General features: G+C 39.3%; 1 protein-coding gene across 11 annotated transcripts in view; it reads right to left on the reverse strand.

Annotated features, from left to right (window-relative positions):
- nedd4l (NEDD4 like E3 ubiquitin protein ligase) overlaps positions 1-19,671 on the reverse strand; it is a 399,262-nt gene that overhangs the window by 69,734 nt on the left and 309,857 nt on the right. For 3 of the 11 annotated variants that reach the window (XM_033032911.1, XM_033032976.1, XM_033032985.1), the window contains 6 exons: positions 17,095-17,218; positions 14,959-15,138; positions 9,686-9,757; positions 4,972-5,040; positions 1,477-1,611; positions 128-244 (listed from right to left, as the gene is read on the reverse strand). In XM_033032911.1, coding sequence (XP_032888802.1) covers positions 128-244; positions 1,477-1,611; positions 4,972-5,040; positions 9,686-9,757; positions 14,959-15,138; positions 17,095-17,218 — 697 coding nt within the window. The remainder of the gene's footprint in view (positions 1-127; positions 245-1,476; positions 1,612-4,971; positions 5,041-9,685; positions 9,758-14,958; positions 15,139-17,094; positions 17,219-19,671) is intronic. The other 8 variants (XM_033032994.1, XM_033032918.1, XM_033032933.1 and 5 more) reach the window with 7 other exon arrangements.

Consider the following 19,671-nt stretch of genomic DNA (forward strand, 5'->3'; position numbering starts at 1 on the left):
GGATAAAGAGCGGAATGAAAGGCTGTATTAGCTGAAGAAAGTAGAAAACATAAATGGAAGAAACAAAACAATGAAATGTTAAGGTGATCGAGAGTCTTGGAGGAAGTGGAAGACGTTCGACTCTCACCTCCATTGGGGTTGATAGGGTTACAGTGGGTGAGCTGAGACTGCGAGGTCGCCTTATCTGAGGCTCGCTTAAAAGGCTGTTGCTGGCTGCTGTAGTAGATGCACCATCGTCTGCATGCTGGTAGTAAGAAGAAGGAATTAGTAGTTGGTTCAGGAAGACTGTCATTGATGTTTAGGTTAAAGTACTATCATAAATGCTCTGTATTATTTACGTCAAATCTTAGAAATTACATACAGCTCATATATATCACATGCTATCTATCAATGCAATAGAACAAGGTTTGTTTTTTGATAACTTGTTGGCTTAAAAAGTCAAGTATTCAGAATTTAATAGACTTAATTTCAAGCAAATTATCAGAAATAAATTTATGAATATTTCAAACTTTGACAGAAAAATAACATTTTTTGACTTTGGGCGTTATAATCAAAGCCAGCATTTATTGCCTGCCTCTATTTGCTCTTAATATTATTGCCGTCTAGGCAGTGCAGGCGTTCATACAATGTTTTTGGGTCCAGGATTTTGATCATGACAAACAGTACTGGTATGCTACAGATTAAATAACTGTTGAAAATCATATTATCACACAAGGATGGCAAACAAAACTACATTTGTTATGAAGCAGTTGAGTACTTTCCTGCATATTTCTATTAAAAGCAAAAGCTGGGGATCCAGGAATTTTTTTTATATTAAAAAAGTTTATTTTGCATATTGTTCCAATTTGTAAATTATGAATATTGATCAGGACATTTTTGTTTTCAAATGATTACATCCATAATTTAATCCTAGATTTTGCCCTCAACAGCTAAAAAACATAAGATCATCTGAAGATGCTACTTATCAGCACTTTTATGCTTCGAACAATCACATTGATCAACGAGTGGTACATCCACCGCTCAGTGACCATCCACTGCCGAGCATGCGAGAAAAACTGGTAAAAACTAGTGTTTTAAGCCAACAGAAATCATCAGAAACCAAAGAATTTAACATTTTCTGTTGTGAAGATTTTGCGTCAAATGTTTAAAACAATCTAAAATAGAACAAATAACGAGGTTTTAAATGGAAACATATTGGTTACACACATGGAGCAAAGCACGTTGGCTACTTCTTTACAGTGGTTATGTGCTCACAGATAGCATCATCCACATTACTGGAAGATGCCATCCAGGCAACTATCTTAACACCGGACAATTGTTCTGATCACAAATATAATAGATTAGAAAATTAACTTCCATAGGAGAAAAGCAGCACAACTCTGGCTGAGCCAACCGAGAAGCTCTGCGTAAAGAGAAGGTTTGTTATTCTAGAAGACAGGGGCATCGTTCTGTAGAGCGGTAGGGCAGTCTTCGTACCTGCACAATTGGGCGTGTCCAAGTAGTAGTTCTGTTGTTATGGTTTACATAATAGGAACGTCCCTTTGCATCTTTCCGCTCTTCCCATCCTGGTAGCAAGCCAGGTGTTGTGAGCATGTAGGCTGCCGCTGACTGCTTGTGCAAGATGATTGAATTTGTTAATATGCAAGTTTAAAGTGTATGCTTGTCTATTCAGAGCTGAATGATAGTAAATTAATAGCATTTTGAATATGCCAATAAAACCAAAACTGACATGCATCTCTTTATAGATTCCAAATAAACTAATTTTTGACTTCCAATAATAATCAATTATAATTAAACTTCATTTTATTCATTTATTTCCATAATATTTTCTGATTTCCGAGTTTCTTCTCATCTACAGTTAAAGTATTACGCAAAAGAAATTAACTTCCTGTATTTATCACTTTTGATTAAAGATCATACTTGATAGTCTCTTTCCAACATAAACTTGCAAACAAATTAATCCGCATTTGAAAAATACAAAAACTGGCAGGGTACTGATAAAGTACAGTGAAATAGTTTACCTTTCAAAAACTATTGAGCTCAAAAGAATATTGATAATCACCACTTTAGTATATATCTAGGGTTTGGGATTTTTCTCAATCAAGTGGTTGAAACTGGACTAACTTCAAAGTGGCATTGTGCCCAGTAACATCTAAAGTATTAACAATTACTCTGACTCAAAGTTTTTCATGTATTCCATCTTTTTGAGAGTATCTTCAGTTTGAAGCAGCAAAGTGCAATTCCTAACAATTCACAGATTTTAATGGAGAAAAACCTCCTACAAATAACTTTTGAACGGGATCATATTTAGTAATGTTTTACAATTTTCAAAGTCACCAAAAATAAAGGGGCGAAATATGATTATTTTTCATTTCACAGCAGGTTGGCAATGTGGTTACTTTCACCAGAGACGCAGCCAGGGCAGCCAATATATAAGCAAGTTTTCACACACAATATTTAGGTTACCGGTAATGATCAGCCGAAAGTGAAATTGCATCAAAATGGCAAGCTTTTATTGCAATTCAAACTTTTATATTCATGGGGAACATGGCAGCACAGAGAGAGCTATTATGCTCATCAAGTCTGGACAGGCTTTGAAAAATCAAATTAATTCCCTCTTCCTATGTTGTCTCTTTTTCAAAAGCACATCCAATTCTCTTTTGAAACATGTGGATGAATCAACTTCCAGCACCTTTAGTTGGAAAATTGTGAGTCATAATAATTCACTGTGCAAATGTATTTCTTATATCCCATTTTCTCTCCCCAATCCACAAAATTGTGCTGTTTACTTCCATTCTTTGTCCACTGGATATCAGCTCTCTCTAAGTAAGAATGTTTCTTCCAATGGATAATGGAAAATACTGATCATTTTGATTGTTTGTAATAAATCTACCCTTAACTAGGCTTGGAAATATTATCAATTTCTCAGCTATCCCAAGTATCCAAAATGTTAACAGCAAAACATATTTTGAAGATCATGAAGTGACCCAAGATGATGAGAATAGAAGAAAAGTTGAGATAAACTCAGAAAATAAGGTTGGTAAGGCATGCAGAGATGATGTTTAAAAAAAAGAACATTGAAGGCAGCAATCAGTTTCAGAGCTGTGACCTCAAAGGAATGTAATCTCCAAGTAAAAATAAATGTATATGATGTTATAGTGCAAAACGTTAATATTTTGAAGTACCGAGCAAAAAAGGTAGGAAAAAGAAAATTTTGACCGAATGAACAATACAGAAAAGTCCAGAATAACATTAATGAAAGGAAGATAGGTAAAATAGAAAGAAAGGTTGGCAATTGAATATAATTTGTGAATAAGAAGATAATCGGTGAAGAAGTGTTGTTCCATTGTCCTGTTCAGAAATGTACAAAAAGTGTTAGAAACAATACATAAACCCTTGAGTGAGATGAGTGTAGTCAAAGGGCAGAAAGCTGGTGATAATTTCCTTTAGAAATGCACACAAAACTAAATTTGAGGAATGTCGCAAAGCAGTGCTGCCGATACAGCATTTTCCCATTCACTGCCTAATTGGAAATTTAATCTTTGCCACCTCTGATGAAAAAGCTGCATTGAAACATTTGGTCCTAGTACCTTCAATTGGCATTTCTAAAGTAAAACAAAAACAAAGCTGCAAGGCAGGCTGATACTCATACAGTTGGATCCAAGGGTACAGTTCAGCAGCAAAAAATAATTTCAAAACGCACACCTGAACTGTTCAGATTAAGATGCCATGAAGCAGCCAAATTTAATGGAGGTAAAATTAGCTAATTTAATTGCCACTGTAATGAATAAATTAAATTTACTCTGATCCACTTCCGCATCTGCAATTATTTTACAGCCTTGACAATCATAGTTTAACAAAAGAGAAAGGTTTTAAATTGATAAATATGACAACGAAGCTCTGATAACTCTGCCCAGAACTATATTTCCATTCTTACATCTGCAGTGCTGGAAGTCCAAAATGCACCTTATAAAAGAATCCCATTGACATGGATGGAGATGAGATCAAGTGAAAAAAAAAGTACTTGTAAATTTGTTTCATACACAAAGTGGCTACCCTCAAATTGGCCTCTACATAATAAAATTTAATGAGTTGACAGATGACGTCCCTTCCTATGGTACCATGGCATCCATATTGATTATCATTGCTTGGGAATAATGGATATAAATAAGCAGATGTATAATTAAATGAAACCACCTATCAGTAGAGATGACTCCTCATCCATAATCTCCCTATTAGAGATAGATCTCCAAAAATCTTATGTGGAAAACATTGAACATATTTTAAAAAACATCGATGGTAAATTTCAAAGGACGGAGAATCAAATTCTTCTTTTTGTTGTGTTTGTTTGTAGATGTAGTTCCTATTGTTGCTCCTCTTTTTTTTAAATCTGTCTTATTTATTTCAACTCGGTTTGGATAGGTTCAAAGTCCTGTTCTGCACATTGGCGGGGATCAAACAATTTGTGTTGAGATCAAATTATTATCACCTTCCCTGGCCAGTGAGACTGAATGGACACATTCCCATCCATTGGTTTATTCAGATGCTCCTCTCATCACAAAGTTGTAGAATATACAAACTCAGAATCTCGAAATTGCTACACTGCTTTCTTAATCTTTGCGAATACTTCAATTAAAGTTCTCTTCTTTACAATGCTGAATTTGAAGAATTTTTGTTCCAGCAGCAAGCCCCTATATAATTATTCAAATTCCTTAGCAATGGTTTAGAAATAGCCTTTGAATTACATCATACTCATTCACACTTGATGTAACTAACTGTGATTCAGTTTATTTCCAGTGACCTACATAATCATAGTGATACGTACTTGATCAAGACGACAAAAAAAATATGAAAGGCTAAAATAAGGCAAAGGAATGATAAGCAAATAATTTATTCTCAAAAGGGATCCATGTACTGAAACTCAATAACTAGATTATATAGTAAATTAATAAACTAGACATAATGAATTACCGTGGTTTCATTCTGTTGTTCAATGCCAGTAACAGTTGAAGAACGAGGTCGTCGGGATTGGGTGGTCTGCTGATAAACCATACACTATTTTTAAACTTTACCAAACAAAACTCTGTAGTGCAATAAAAATAGAATGTATTCAAGGCTAAGAGTTCAGCGAGTTGATTACTGTGCTGAGAGTATTTGAAGAATTATTTTAGAATTTATTTCAAGAAAGCAGTTCAAAGAGAGGAAGAAATTTGAAAGCAAAAAAAAAAAAATCACATTTTGAACAGAGAATGATTTTGTAACCAAAGTGTCAAAATAAACACTGCATATGAAGTTTTCAGCTCAGTGACCCTTTGACAACTTTCCATTTAAACTCAAGGGAAACTTGTAAAAAATATGTTCCCTGATATTTGATGCCAATAGAATGCTCGAGTTCACAAACTGAAATTTGAGTGGTGCCACCTGGTCCAAAGTAAGTAATGTAAAGCTCATCAAAACCACCACAATTTAGTATGCGCAGAGGAGAACCAACAAAAATAAACCTACTAAAGCTCTGATGACATTATTAATTACTGCAGAATACTATGTGGCGAAGTTTCTGAAATTGTTTCAAGGTATCAAACAGTTGATAGAGGGGATGGTGAAATATTAACTTGAAAGCAGCAGGCAAATTCTCTGATGTCTATTCTTTGCTCTTTCTCTTTACAAAATAGAACATAATATACAAGAGCAAACAAAGCTACCAAATGCTACATTGTGCTGAAGCTTTGTTGCAAAAAAAAAAATTTGCAAAAAAGAACAAATATAACCAGAGACTATGTAAAAAGTATGAGTTTCCTTTGATCATAAATGCCAATCGGTTAGGCATTTCATTTCATTCCCAACTGCAACATTTTACAAATTATTCTGTCTAAGATCAATGCTATGGAAAGTCTTTTTGAGCTCTATGCTTACTGGCTTTACTGTAGCTTTCTCAATGCATAACATTACAAAATAACAATGGCTTCAATACTTATCGAGCACGCCATTAAAACAAAATCTGCAGCCCAGCAGAAATGGTGGAATGCCAGGGGTATTGCTTGAAGGTTTCAGGTATCTGCAGTCTAAACCACAATTGACTACATCTTTTGACAACACTACATCATCCAGTTGCTTGGGGTGACTCGCCTGGATCTATTTTTATCGGCCCAGTCGTAACCCACATCAATGTCATTTTTTCCCAAGCCCAGAATGTTAAATCTAATTCACCACTGATCTATACTTGTCTATCCTGCTCCTATTTTTCATCAAATGCTCCCCCCTCAGCAACATGATCCAACAGCATGGTATCAATTTCCATATGTACACAGATAACTTTTTGCTTTAATTCATCATCAATGTTTTTAAATTGTCAAGATTGTTGGCATGGCCTGCAATAGCAGATGAAGAAATGTTCCCTCCAACTAAAACATTTAACTAAACAATAAACAAATGCTTGGTAGCTGTGGAAGGGCTTGCATAGCATAATCTTCTACAAGGCAAAACCAGGCAGCAGCTCAAGTGACAGCGAGGCATCACTCAATGCATTCTACACATGCTTCAATAGGGAGAACATTGAAGAGAACTCTTCTTGGGGCCCCCATAGCCCCCAACGGTCAGAAGATCCTTCAAGAAGGTTAAACCTTGGAAAGTGTCTGGACCTGATGGTGTACCTGGTTGCGTTTTCAAAACCGGTGCAGACCAACTGGTTGGAATTTTTGCGGACATCTTCAACCTCTCATTACGGAGGTCAGAGGTTCCCATCTGCTTTAAAAGGGCATCAATAACATGGGTGCCCAAGAAGAGCAAGGTGACGTGCCTCAATGACCACCAACCGATGGCACTAACGTCCTTGGTGATGAAATACTTTGAGAGGTTGGTTATGGCGCAAATCAACTCCTACCTCAACAAGAACTTGGACCCACTACAATTTGCCTACTGCCACAGTATATCGATGGAAGATGTGATCTCGTTGGCTCTCCCATCTGAACTGGACCACTTGGAAAATAAAAACACATATGCCAGGCTGTTGTTCATCGATGGCAGCATGTCGTTTGATACCATCATCTTCTTCAAACTTGTTACCTACCACAGGGAACAGAGATTTCTCAAGCATCCCTTTGCAACAGGTTTCTCTACTTCCTCATCAACAGAACAGAATCGGTATGAAATGGCAGCAACACTTCCTCCTCGATAACCATCAGCACGGACCTCAAGGCTCTTTGCTCAGCCTCCTGCTCTAATTAATGACTGTGTAGCCCGACACAGTTCCAACTCTATCTTTAAAGTCGTTGATGACACCACTTTTGTTGGACGAATTATGGGTAATGGTGAGTCAGACTATAAGAGGGAGATCGATCATCTGATTGAATGGTGCCAGAACAACAACCTTGCTCTCAGCACCAGAAAGACCAAGGAGCAGCTTGTTGGCTTTAAAAGAGGTAGGCTGAGGATTCACAAAGCTGTCTTCGACGGGTTGGGGGTGGAGAAAGTCAACAACTTCAAGTTTCTGGGCAAGCATATGTCTGAAGATTGTCCTGGAACCAGCACATTGATATAATCATAAAAAAAGCTCATCAATGCCTCTACTTCCTTAGACTATCGACGAATAGTTACTTGAACTTCCACAGGTGTATGGTAGTGTGCATATTGATTGGTTGCATCAGCCTGGGTCAGCAACTGAAACATCCAGGAATGAAGGAAGTTTCACGAAGTGGCAAACATTGCCTGGTTCATCACAGTTACTGACCTCCCCGCCATTGAAGGGATATACAGGAAGCATGGCCTAAAAAAAGGCATCAAGGACCCACACCACGCTGGCCATGCACTCATTTCACTCCTGCCATCTGGAACAATGTAGTGAAGTCTGAAAACTATAATATCCAGGTGCTAGAGCAGCTTTTACCCAGCAACCATCAGGCTGCTTAACACTCTGAACTCCAACTCAACCCTGAACTACCTTGATTGCACTCGGGACTTGGCTTTATTTTGTCTGCACTATGTTGTCATTTTTGTTTTTATGTATTGAACTTTTTGTTGTTTAGAGTCATAGAGTCTTGCAGCATGGAAACAGGCCCTTTGGCCCAACTTGCCTACACCGGCCTACATGCTCCATCTACACTAGTCACGCCTGCCTGCATTTGGCCCATATCCCTCTAAACCTGTCTTATCCATGTACCTGTCCAAATGTTTCTTAAATGTTGTGATAGCACGTGCCTCAACTACCTCCGACTAAAGCTCGTTCCATACAGCTCGATTATTATAGATGTTACAGAAAACATAGAAAAATAGGTGCAGTAGTAGGCCATACGGACCTTCGAGTCAGCACTGCCATTTAATATGATCATGGCTGATTATCTAAAATCATTACCTCGTTCCTGCTTTTTCCTCATATCCCTTGATTCCTTTAGCACTAAGAGCTAAATCTAACTCTCTCTTGAAAATTAGCTTTCAGTTCAGTCTGAAGAAGGGTCTCGTCAAAACATTACCCATTATTTTTCCCCAGAGATGTTGCCTGACCCGCTGAGTTACTGCAGCATTTTGTGTCAATCTTTGGAGTAAACCCCTGACAGTCTACTACCTGCTTGTTCAGCAATCTCAATGATTGGACACCTGGCACCATTAGTGCACTGCCCTCAATACGTGTGGACTTGCTCTATGCGGATCTGTCCATTTGCATAGTCAGTAGGGTATTAATGGGCTTGTGAGCTGGCTGTGGAGCAGGAGTTAGGATCGGGAACACCAGGAGTCAGGGACATGGCGGGGTTTACGGCAAGAGCTAGGGTCTGGACAGGCAGACGGTGTCTGAAGTGTGGGTCATGGTCTGAAATGCTTGTATTTATTCAGCCTCTTTGACAAGCCGAAACTCACTGGGTTCTGTCTGTTTCCCTCATTCACCAAGGTTCATTTCAGTGTAACATTTAAAAATAAGTGAAATTTAAAAAAAGTTGGTGTAATGTATGCAACATCCATAGTCCCAAAAATCCACACGTCCAATACCACCTAAATCCTGAGGATGAAATTAAGAGAGTTTCGTTGCAATCACTGAAGCCATCATTCGAACCTGGACTTAGTGCATGTAAATCTATTTGGGACTCAACTGAAATGATGAAAAGTGCTGCGGTTCAAAATTTGTCTGTTAGCTAAATAAAAGCTGCCAAAACAAAACAGTGCCTTAAGAATCAATATCCTGAGATCTTCAATTCTACCTGAAATGGGAGACAAATAATGATCAAAATATCATTCTTGATATAGTCCTCAACCCACACAGCTAATATTCCATCACACCAAGTAACAGATTTGCAACATTGTGCAGTAGTCTGTTTACCTGAAAGAGAAAGAGCCAAAAGCTTGTAAAGTTTTTATGCCAATAACCCAGAGTCATACGTCAAGTGCATTGACAAACCCATGAGGACTAAAGGCAAGAAAAGTGGGGAAGAAACAAGGTTAATGTTTCAGGTTAATAACCTACTTTACTCTTCCTACAGATGCTGCCTCAATTGAATGAGCATTTGCAACTGTCAGTTCAGTTCCAGTATCTGCATGAGTTTGGTTTAGATTTATTCACTTTCTTGGAGAAGATGGAGGTGAAAGAATGTCAACGCAAACTGAGAAATTGCAAGAAGGTAAGGTTCGCAGAGAAGTCTCGAAATTTAAAGTAATGAACAAAGAGGCACACGAGAGAAAAAAATGATATAAACGTATTTACCATTGAGGCTTGAACTTCATCTTCAATACCATCTGTTACACTATAGGAACGTATCCTTGTAAGAGATTCGCTCTGAGAAATGTAAGAAGGAATATGAACTAGGTTAATATAAGATTTTTATTAAAGAATCACAATATTCCTTTAGCACTGTATTTTTGTCTTGCAGGACCCAAATCTGTAACCTCTAGCCCCCAAATGCAAAAGGGAAACAACTGCTGAAGAACACAGATAGTGTTCTATCTCTCTCTACCCAACCTGGTCACACATTATTGTTATTTCTTCATCAGTTCCACATGCTCTGAAACCTATCCCCAACACTGGGGAAGCATCTTCACCACATAGAGTGTACCATCAATTTCTCAATTTATAGCATGTGGGTTTAAAAGAAATTCCATTATATTACATTTATCATTGCGACAGTGATGAGTAGGAATGGAGCGAGGTGGAGGATAAATGCGTGGCTGAAAGACTGGTGCAGAGGGCAGGGATTCAAGTTTCTGGATCATTGGGACTTCTTTTGGGGAAGGTGGGACCTGTACAGAAAGGATGGGTTGCACTTGAACCCGAGGGGGACCAATATCCTGGCGGGGAAATTTGTAAAGGCTACTGGGGAGACTTTAAACTAGAATGGTTGGGGCGAGGGACTCAAATAGAGAAAGCTAGTAGACAGAATGGGAGGCAGGAAGCAGAAAAGGGAAGCACTCGGACACAAGAGGAGAAAGAAGAAAAAGGAAATAAACAGAGAATAAGAGGCGGGGGGTTTCTTAAATGTGCATATTTTAATGCTAGGAGCATTGTAAGAAAGGTGTATGAGCTTAGAGTCTGGATAGACACCTGGAAGTATGATGTTGTGGCGATCAGTGAAACATGGTTGCAGGAGGGCTGTGATTGGAAACTAAATATTCCAGGATTTCGTTGCTTCAGGTGTGATAGAATTGGAGGGGCAAGAGGTGGAGGTGTTGCATTGCTAGTCAGGGAAGATATTACAGCAGTGCTTTGGCAGGATAGATTGGAAGGCTCATCTAGGGAGGCTATTTGCGTGTAACTGAGAAGTGGGAAAGGTGTAGCAACACTTATAGGGGTGTATTATAGACCGCCAAATGGGGATCGAGAATTGGAAGAGCAAATATGTAAGGAGATATTAGTAGTAAGCACAAGGTAGTGATTGTGGGAGATTTCAACTTTCCACATATAGACTGGGAAACATATTCTGTAAATGGGCTGGATGGTTTGGAGTTTGTAAAATGTGTGCAGGATAGTTTTTTGCAGCAATACATAGAGGTACCTACTAGAGGAGGGGCATTGCTGGACCTCCTGTTAGGAAATGAGACGGGACAGGTGGCGGAGGTATGCGTTGGGGAGCACTTCGGGTCCAGTGATCACAATACCATTAGTTTCAATATAATTATGGAGAGGGTCAGAACTGGACCTAGGGTTGAGATTTTTGATTGGAGAAAGACTAACTTTGATGAGATGCGAAATGATTTAAAATAAGGAGTGAACTGGGACATTTTGTTTTATGGGAAGGATGTAGAAGAGAAATGGAGGACATTTAAAGGGGAAATTTTAAGAGTACAGAATCTTTTTGTTCCTGTTCGGTTGAAAGGAAACAGTAAAAATTGAAAAGAGCCCTGGTTTTCAAGAGAAATTGGACATCTTGTTCGGAAAAAGAGGGAGATCTACAATATTTATAGGCAGCATGGAGTAAATGAGGTGCTTGAGGAGTATAAGGAATGTAAAAAGAATCTTAAGAAATAAATTAGAAAAGCTAAAAGAAGATATGAGGTTGCTTTGGCAAGTAAGGTGAAAGTAAATCCAAAGGGTTTCTACAGCTATATTAATAGCAAAAGGATAACGAGGGATAAAATTGGTCCATTGGAGAGACAGAGTGAACAGCTATCTGCAGAGCCAAAAGAGATGGGGGAGATATTGAACAATTTCTTTTCTTCGGTATTCACCAAGGAGAAGGATATTGAATTATGTGCGGTAAGGGAAACTAGTAGAGTAGCTATGGATTACATGAGTTTCAAAGTAAAAGAAGTACTGACACTTTTGAAAAATATAAAAGGGGATAAGTCTCCAGGTCCTGACAGGATATTCCCTAGGACGTTGAGGGAAGTTAGTGTAGAAATAGCCGGGGCTATGACAGAAATATTTAAAATTTCATTAGAAACGGGGATAGTCCCCGAGGATTGGTGTACTGCGCATGTTGTTCCATTGTTTAAAAAGGGTTCTATGAGTAAACCTAGCAATTATAGACCTGTTAGTTTGACTTCAGTGGTGGGCAAATTAATGGAAAAGATACTTAGAGATAATATATATAAGCATCTGGATAAACAGGGTCTGATTAGGAACAGTCAACATGGATTTGTGCCATGAAGGTCATGTTTGACTAATCTTCTTAAATTTTTTGAAGAGGTTACTAGGGAAATTGACGAGGGTAAAGCAGTGGATGTTGTCTATATGGACTTTAGTAAGGCCTTTGACAAGGTCCCTCATGGAAGGTTGGTTAAGAAGGTTCAACTGTTTGGTATAAATGCAGGAGTCGCAAGATGGATTCAACAGTGGCTGAATGGGAGACGCCAGAGGGTAATGGTGGATGGCTGTTTGTCGGGTTGGAGGCAGGTGACTAGTGGGGTGCCTCAGGGATCTGTGTTGGGTCCTTTGTTGTTTGTCATGTACATCAATGATCTGGATGAAGGTGTGGTAAATTGGATTAGTAAGTATGCAGATGATACCAAGTTAGGGGGTGTTGTGGATAATGAAGAGGATTTCCAAAGTCTACAGAGTGATTTAGGCCATTTGGAAGAATGGGCTGAAATATGGCAGATGGAGTTTAATGCTGATAAATGTGAGGTGCTACACCTTGGCAGGACAAATCAAAATAGGACGTACATGGTAAATGGTAGGGAATTGAAGAATGCAGTTGAACAGAGGGATCTGGGAATAACCGTGCATAGTTCCTTGAAGGTGGAATCTCATATAGACAGGGTGGTAAAGAAAGCTTTTGGTATGCTAGCCTTTATAAATCAGAGCATTGAGTATAGAAGCTTGGATGTAATGTTAAAATTGTACAAGGCATTGGTGAGACCAAATCTGGAGTATGGTGCACAATTTTGGTCGCCCAATTATAAGAAGGATGTCAACAAAATAGAGAGAGTACAGAGGAGATTTACTAGAATGTTGCCTGGGTTTCAACAACTAAGTTACAGAGAAAGGTTGAATAAGTTAGGTCTTTATTCTCTGGAGCGCAGAAGGTTAAGGGGGGACTTGATAGAGGTCTTTAAAATGATGAGAGGGATAGACAGAGTTGATGTGGACAAGCTTTTCCCTTTGAGAATAGGGAAGATTCAAACAAGAGGACATGACTTCAGAATTAAGGGACAGAAGTTTAGGGGTAACATGAGGGGGAACTTCTTTACTCAGAGAGTGGTAGCGGTGTGGAATGAGCTTCCAGTGGAAGTGGTGGAGGCAGGTTCGTTGGTATCATTTAAAAATAAATTGGATAGGCATATGGATGAGAAGGGAATGGAGGGTTATGGTATGAGTGCAGGCAGGTGGGACTAAGGGAAAATAATTGTTCTGCACGGACTTGTAGGGCCGAGATGGCCTGTTTCTGTGCTGTAATTGTTATATGGTTATATGGTTATTGCAAATATAGAACCAAAAGACAGGGAGATGGTTGTTTGATCCATACACATATAACAACAATTGAAAACATTAGACAATAATAGGCAATAGACAATAGGTGCAGGAGGGGGCCATTCGGCCCTTTGAGCCAGCACCGCCATTCATTGTGATCATGGCTGATCATCCACAATCAGTACCCTGTTCCTGCCTTCTCCCCATATCCCCTGACTCTGCTATCTTTAAGAGCTCTATCAAACTCTCTCTTGAAAGCATCCAGAGAATCGACATCCACTGCCTTCTGAGGCAGATAATCCCACAGATTCACAACTCTCTGGGTGAAAAAGTTTTTCCCCATCTCCGTTCTAAATGGTCTAAAACATCATCGTTCTAAAACATCTTCAAATTTGTTCTTAATTCTTTGTGGAATTCAGGGGAGTGTTTGTATAAGTTACCTAAAACTTACACACCTCACAAGCCCTTTAATATCTTTCAGTCTCTGGGCCCCTGTTCACTCATCTTTACCATGGATATCCAGTTCCTCTACATCCCCATCTCTCACCAGGATGGGCTCAAGGCCCCATTTCTTCCTGGAGCAAAGACCCAACCAATTTCCCTCAATTAACACTCTCCTCCGCATAGGGGAACTTGTCCTCACCCTCAACAACTTCTGTTTTGACTCTTCTAATTATCTCCAAGTTAAAGGTGCAGCGATGGGCACTTGCATGGGCCCCAATTACGCCTGCATTTTTGTTGGTTACGTCGAACAGTCCTTATTCCGGAAATATGCTGGTACAATCCCCCAACTCTTTCCCCGCTACATCGACGACAATATCGGGGCTACCTCCTGCACCCAACTTATGGACTCCATTCCCAGAGTGAGGCCACATGCAAATTGAGGGAACAGCACCTCATATTTCGCTTGGGTAGCTTACAACCCAGCAGTACGAACGTTGAATTCTCTAATTTTAGGCAACTTAAACAAACACTCCACTGTCTGCTCTCTCTATTAAAGGTCACTTAACCGGTTCTACAGTTTACAATGATGTATCTCTCTTGAGATCACGCTGTTCCGAACCACCTTGCCTGATGTCATCTGCTGCCAGCCCTGATTTGTCCTGGGCTGGCAGCAGGACACCTGTCCTTTTCTTGCTTCCAGTTCCTCCCCCCTACAATAAGTCTGAAGAAGGGTCCCAACCCAATACATCACCTATCCATTTTCTCCAGAGATGCTGCCTGACCTGCTGAGTTTCTCCAGGATTTTGTGTCTATCTTTGATATAAATCAGCATCTCCAGTTCATTGTTATTCAATACAATAAATAATTTGTCGATAAGTGTGATGTGATAGATTTATTTATTTATCTATTTATTTATTTATTTGTTTGATTCTTTATTTCGAACAGAATAAAAAGCAAGTGTGAAACAGCATACAAAACAAAACAAGAATACTTATAAAGTGTCATAAACAATATCTATAAATAAATGAAATCGTATGTGTCCGAAAAGGAGCAGGAAGAAGCCAAAGCTTATTAATTCCTACCCCTTATTCAACTGCTTATAATTATCTTATACAAATTTAGCAGCTATATGTACACCATATGTACACCAATGGACATAACTCCATTGCTGAAATATAAATACTCACTGGATGTGGACCATGTTCTTCCCCATTTAACTCTGAAGCAACTTGCAATCGCCTGTTTAGTTCATCAGAGAGGTCTGGCGGGCTGCTCTCTGATGCAATTGGTGGAGTGGAAGGAGGGGGTAAAGGTTGGAAAAGTTGATCACCATCGAGAAAAGATTCTTCAGAGATGGTTTCCCATGGCTATACAATAAAACATACAAACATTGCTTTGTTATGCCAAATAGCATTCATAGTAGACTTTAGTACAGACAACATAATCCTAAACACTGTTTTTTAAAGTCATTGTCACTTAATTCATTCATGCAGTCACACTAGATTTAAAAACAAATCCTCAAAATAATATCTGAAGAAGGGTCTTGACCCGAAATGTCACCTTTTCCTTCACTCCATAGATGCTGCCTCACCCGCTGAGTTTCTCCAGCATTTTTATCTACCTCAAAATAATGCAGTGGGTAAACATGGGTTTCATCTTTAATTCAGTTCCTCATCACATCTATGACGTGCTGAGGAAAGGTGTGAAGCTCCATCACTGTGACCCAGAAATTGGGTGGAGGTGTGGCTGGGGAAGAAGAATAATCAGGCAACCTTATTCCAGCCTAGTACACCTAGAATAGCTTCAAGAGGGAATGTTTTAAATCACTGAGGATCTCTTGTATTTTTTGTTCTGCTGATGAGCGGTATTTATTTCTGGCATGGTATAATTTCACGATGGCCCCCACCGATTTTCTAAATCAGCCTCAATCTATTGGCTTTGTCAACTTATGTGATAAGGACACCTCTGCAATTCTCTCTTTACCCAGTCATGCTCAGGCACTGTTGATCAGACACATTTCGATACAATGAATCCCTCTGGTAGGTACACCCAGGATGTTTGAACAAGGACCATTTTGTAATGCTTAATGCTGTAATGCTTGTAATGCTTTGTAAAGTCTGAAGAAGAGTCTCGACCCGAAACGTCACCCGTTCCTTATTTCCAGAGATGCTGCCTTTCCCGCTATGTCTATCCACTTTGTAAAGCTGTTTTGTGGTATATTGAGAAAAGCCACATAATTGTCTTTCTTAACTCTAGCTTTACTGAACAGCTATTTATTTCTGATTTTAAGTGTTGCATATTTAGATAAACAGTATGTAGCAGAGATTAAATCTGAATCAGAGTTTCGATCTCTTGGAAGGAACAATGAGTCACGCAACTCACAGGCTTACTCTGATAACTTGATGATTTTATCTAATATACACATTACTAAACTCACTCCAGAAAATAAACATTTAATCCACACTGATAATTCAGTATAATACAAAATAATTGCACCACTCATTAGAATGCTATTTTTGGTATGAGCAAAGCCCCTCAAATGATTTCAGAGATCTCACATGACTATTTGAAAAACAACAATATTTTCCATTGATCATGGTCAATATTTATACTTCAAACAACATCAGTATGTATTGGGCCAAGCCTTGAACCTTGTGTTCTCATTTCCTGCCTTCCAGCAAAGACTAGATTTCACTGACTTTTATGTAAAAGGACATAAAAATACTTGATTAATGCACGAATTATCTCTTTCTTTTTTGCTGTTCAGCTTTGTTGCTGGTGCATTCATTGCATTAAAGAAAATACATGAAGCTGATTAGAAACAGACTTGATATAATGATTACCTGGAAGTCAATGTGATAGCAACACAAAATATTGAAAAGGGATGCGCAAAATATGGCAGTCGTAATACTTAACCAAAATTATCCATAACCCCCTTGTTGCTGATTTATTATTCAATGTAAAAGTAATATTTAGAAGATTTAGTTTAATTCACATTTAAACAAGATAAAGTTTCTTTTAAACATAAAAATAGAACTTAATTATAATGGGCATTTCCAAATATGGTCAGCCTGTAATGCTATTTTGAACACTATCTCTTGTTACAACTCATTTGAACATTTTTCAACAATATAATCTCACACAATTAATTTTCCTTTGTCTTGTATTCGTTGGTAAGTGAATGGTTGGGGCAGAACATACCCAGACTTATTTTCGATTAATGCCATTAAATCAGCCTTTCAAAAACACGGTAAATAATGAGAACAGTTAATATCTGAAGAACGGATTGTACTACAAAGAAAAACTATTCTTGGATTTCTTACGTCGCCACCGTCCCGATTATCAGTGGTCTCCAAGTCTTCGCTAATGTGCCGGCGTGACCGAAACACTCGGTGGGCTTCTTGCTGGATGTGCCGAATGTTGCTGTCTGATTCATTTTCCACATCTCTGCAAAATATTGAGAATAAGTTCTCATGTAACCAACACTAATTCACCACTTGGACACAATGGACTGCAGATGCTGGTTAATACAAAAAAGACACAAAGTGTTGGGGTAATTCAGTTGGCCAGTCAACATCTCAGGAGAACATGTCCATTGGAGATCGTGAACTATCTTCAGACTCTTCTTCTTTTGAAAGGTTCCCGACTCGAAAGCGGTCACAGTGGCGCAGCAGTAGAGTTGCTGCCTTACAGCGAATGCAGCGCCGGAGACCCAGGTTCGATTCTGGCTGCATGTGCTGTCTATACGGAGTTTATACATTCTCCCCGTGACCTGCATGGGTTTTCGCCGAAATCTTCGGTTAAAGTGCAGGTGGTCGGCGCGTACCCGGTGGGCCGAAGGGCCTGCTTCCGCACTGTATCTCTAAACTAAACTAAACTATCCATGTTCTCCAGAGATGCTGCCTGACCCATTGAGTTACTCCAGGATTTGGTGTCTAATTCACCATGCACAAGGTATCAAAAAGCAATGGCACAGATTTGGGAAAGGAAATCCAACAACATCAAAAACTATTACAGATCAAATTGTACAGCACCATTTCAAAATTTGGCATTTGCAGGAATTAATTTTGACGATACCTCGTTCCTCCATTCCTGTAGAATGATTTCAGTGCAGATGTGCACATTAAGCATTGAAATCGATGAATAACCAGAAAGCAACAACCCCTATGGAGGTTGGTGCTTTCTGGTTAGAAAGCAGCAAGACTTCAGAAGCCGCGGTCTCCGGTAGGAAGCGGCCGATTCGGAAACTGCAAGCAACTGAGAGTGTTCTTCCGTTCCGACGCCGGAGCTCCGATCATCCGATCATCCCGGAGAGAGGGCCTGAAACATCGGGCCGCTGTTGCGGCGACTGCAGACGCCTCAATAGGCCCTGACCACGGGTGAACAAGAGAAACATGACTGAACTTTGTTGCCTTCCCTCACAGTGGGAGACGTTGATTTCTCTGTGGGGGGATGTTTTTATGTTTAATATTAAATTCTATAATGTTGTGTTTATGTTATTTGTGTGCTGCAATGGTAACTCAAATTTCACTGCACCAATTGGTGTATGTGACAATAAATGTCCTTTGTCCTTTGTCACAGAATGGTTATAGCATGGAAGAATGCCTAGCTTGTCCTAAAGCTCCATCCTCTCTCCAAATCCCTGCAAGTTCTTTACTTTCATATATTTATGCTGCTCCATATTGAACGATGCAATGAAATCTGTCTTCACTTGTTGGATTGACAGTGCATTTCAGTCTCTTAGCACCTACAGTTGCTTGTTAGCCTCCTTAATTCTATGTTCTTTGGCGCTTGGCCCCTTTGCGAACTGAAACATTATCTTGATCTATAAGAGTCAAGGCGTCATAGAGCTGTACTGCCTGGGAAAGCAATACAGCCCATGCCGACTAAGTTACAGAACCATATGCGTTCCACTGCCTGTGCCTGGCCCACTCCCTCCAAACCTTTCCTATTCACGTACCTGTCGAAGGGTCTTTTAAATGTCCTAACTGTACCTGCCTTAACCTCTTCCTTTGGCAGCTCATTCCAGATACCTATCATCCTCTGTGTGAAAAAGTTGCCTCTCAGAATCCTATTAACGTTTTCCCCTCTCATAAACCTATGCTCTCTAGTTTTAGACTTCCCGATCCTGGATAAAAGACTGGCTGTTCATCTTCTCGATGCTTCTCATGAATCTCTATAAGGTCAACCCACAGATCCCTACATTCCAAGCAAAAAAAGATCCAGCCTATCCATCTTCTCCTTACCACCAGATCCAGTACAATCTTACAAATCTATTTTGCACATCTTTCCTTTGGTAGGGTGATCAGAACTGTACACAATACTCCAAATGTGGCCATACCAATGTCTTTGCAAGCAGTCACATGACATCCAAACTCCTGTACTAAATACCCTGACCACTGAAGGCAAAAGTGCCGAATGCCTTCTTCATCACCCTGTTTTTCTGTGTCATCACCTTCATGGAACTATGTATGAGATCCCTGGGTCTCTCAAAAATTCTGTCTTTTCCAAAATACTCCCAAAGGCCCTAACATTTACTATATAAGCCCTACCTTGTTTAATCGTACCAAAATGCAATACCTTGCATTTATCTGAATTAAACTCCATCTGTCATTCCTCAGCCTAATGGCTCAATTGATCAAGATGCCATGGGAATCATAGTTAACCTTCTCCAATGTCCACAAAACCACCAATTTTAGTGTCATTTGCAAACTTACCAAACATGCCTCCTATATTCACATCCAAACCCTGAATATAAATTAAGAAACAAAGATGCCTAGTCAGCAGATATTGTTAGGAACTTAACTCTGCGCAGTGCAGAGATAATGACTTGTGCAAGATGTATCAGTTGTCCCTCCAATGGATAGTACATTGCTTATTTCACAAACAAGAGGCCAAAA

The sequence above is a fragment of the Amblyraja radiata genome, chromosome 1, assembly GCF_010909765.2.
Source record: "Amblyraja radiata isolate CabotCenter1 chromosome 1, sAmbRad1.1.pri, whole genome shotgun sequence".
Lineage (NCBI taxonomy): Eukaryota > Metazoa > Chordata > Chondrichthyes > Rajiformes > Rajidae > Amblyraja > Amblyraja radiata.